This window comes from Apaloderma vittatum, unplaced genomic scaffold (genome assembly GCF_000703405.1).
Source record: "Apaloderma vittatum isolate BGI_N311 unplaced genomic scaffold, ASM70340v1 scaffold19983, whole genome shotgun sequence".
Taxonomy (NCBI): Eukaryota; Metazoa; Chordata; class Aves; order Trogoniformes; family Trogonidae; genus Apaloderma; species Apaloderma vittatum.
In genome coordinates, this window is record NW_009708999.1 from 33,543 (window position 1) to 35,858 (window position 2,316).

The 2,316-nt window shown below is 45.5% G+C and overlaps 1 protein-coding gene across 1 annotated transcript in view; it reads right to left on the reverse strand.

The window, feature by feature from the left end:
- The window catches only part of LOC104271931 (chromosome unknown open reading frame, human C11orf30), a gene marked incomplete at its 3' end in the record, with an annotated part of 35,134 nt that extends 33,319 nt beyond the window's left edge, over positions 1-1,815 (reverse strand). The window contains exon 1 of the mRNA XM_009866769.1: positions 1,746-1,815. Within this exon, the coding sequence (XP_009865071.1) occupies positions 1,746-1,815 (70 nt within the window). The remainder of the gene's footprint in view (positions 1-1,745) is intronic.
- Positions 1,816-2,316: the final 501 nt, after the last annotated feature.

Consider the following 2,316-nt stretch of genomic DNA (forward strand, 5'->3'; position numbering starts at 1 on the left):
GGATATTCGGGGGAAGTTCTTTACTGAACGAGTGGTGAGGCACTGGAACAGGCTGCCCAGGGAGGTGGTGGAGTCACTAACCCTGGAGGTGTTTAAAAAAAAAGTAGATCTATCACTTGAGGCTATGGTGTAGTGGTTAGGTATGCTGGGATGAAGGTTGGACCAGAGGATCTTCAGAGGTCCCTTCCAACCCCTGACAGTCTGTGATTCTGTGCTACAGGCTCGGATCCTCTGTAATGCTGGCAGGGCCCCCTTGTGGGAACACAGCTCACGCCAGTAATAAAAAAAGAAATAAATTTATTTTTCTCTGTTTTTTTTTTTTTCCTGTCAGCCTAGGTTATGTCACTGAAGGAGGTGTCGCTGCAGCTCCCTTTGGCTCCACTGCCGCCGCCAGCTGAGGTGGAAGTTGTTTTTTTTTGTATTTTTTTTTTTATTATTATTATTTTTTCCATGCTCCTAGCCAGCAGAGCTACGTTAACAGAAATTCAGCAGCGTGGATCCAATCCGGACCTTTTGGCATCCTGCATTTTCTCCTAGTTTTTGTAGTGCTCGAGCCTCCCTTAAGACCTGGGGCTGTAGTTGCAACATCTGCGTCACAGAAAGCAAAGCCCCGATTCCCAGGAAACGAAAGAAAAAAGGGCAAAGTGAGGGAAAATAAAGTCTCAGCTCTAGGAAACAAAGTGGATGGTTTCATAATGCACAAGAACCTTGGAAGAGTTAAGAAGAACAGTGATTCATCTCTCACCACTGAAATAAAACGAGAACAGAGAAGCTGTAACGTGACGGTCACAGGAAGTCAGAGGGAATCTCAACTTTCTTCCTGACGTCACCTCCTAAGATTACGCTCCCCGGAAGAAAATCTGCAATGAAATCGAAGTTTTTCTTTCTTCCCTTCTACTATTACGCATCATTTAACTGGGAAAAAACCCCACAACCAAAAAAAACACAAATAAAAAAACCTGAACTAAATCAAAAAGAAATTCAGCTCTAAGAACTCCTGCTGGGCAAGATCAGATCAATGGTCTAACAAAGGATTTGGCTCCTACAGGAGTCAAAAATGGATGCACGAGGAAAGAGTAAATATTTTTATGACCTTCCTAACTATAAAAGCATGTCTCCTTGTACGTGCACATTTACAAGGACAGAGCACAAAAAAAAAAATCTCTCAAGATATCTATCAGGCAGGGGTCTCGGATACGGAACTCGATTGGAAACAAAGCTCCTGTTACGACAATCGAAAACATTATTTTCACGCTTCCCTGATAATTTGTGTAACTGCAAACCACAAACCAACACAATTATTAGGTTTTTCCCCCCTCCTGTTTAAAATCTTTACAATAACACCTTTACTGCTTCAACTCAGTCCCACAGTGTTGATGAAACCGGAGCTCCACGATTACTTTTTGCTACGAAAAGGTGTCTAACGCAGAACCAAAAAACCAAATTAAGAGTATCGCGTTAACAGTCCTATAAAGAGCAGCAACACCGCAACGTCGAGGCAGCGATGGGACCAGGACATCCGTGAGAGATTCGACCAAACCCAAACAATCCCGCTCTATTCATTTCACCCGGGCACAGAGCATCTGCCAAACGTCACTTTTTGACAGCCAAACCCCCGACACAACGCAGGAAACGACTTGGAAGTTGCCTGTAGACATCATTAAAGCGTTTTCGTGGAAGCGGCACGCAGGGGAATCCGAAAAAAGGGGCAAACATACAGACCCACAAGGCGCATCTTACCGTACCCAGTTTGCGAAGGATCCTCTTGCATTCATCTCTGCTGAGATCCAGAAGAGTCGGCCACACCACGGGCATCTTTCCCTCGTGTCGGCGCTCCCACAGAGCTCAGGCTCGCTGGGGAAAAAAAAAAATAATAAAAAATAAAAGCAGTAAGAGCGTGAGTCCATCATTTATTGATTTCCCACGTTGATTAACGCAAACTGTCCCCTCCAACCTTTGGGGTGGCACGCTTGGCCACGCAGGAAGCCAGCAGCTTCCTACACTCTCTCCCTCAGCTCCATCACCCAAAATCTTCTCGAGGAGTTTCCCGTCTGTGTTTTTTCCACCCCGAAAGCGATGTCCAAGCCTCCTCCCTTTCCTTTACGCACAGAGCACCTATTATAAGAACTCCTCCAGCTAGAACCGCACGCTCCCCCCTTCCCCCGCCTCGGGGAAGGTATTTTAGCACCAGCTTGTTAGACAGAACGGTGAAAACGCCGGGAAATTTTAGCTTTCGGCTCCACACACACATGAAAATAAATAAAATAATAATAAAAAAAAAACACCAAACACGGGAACATCCCCCTCGCCCGACCG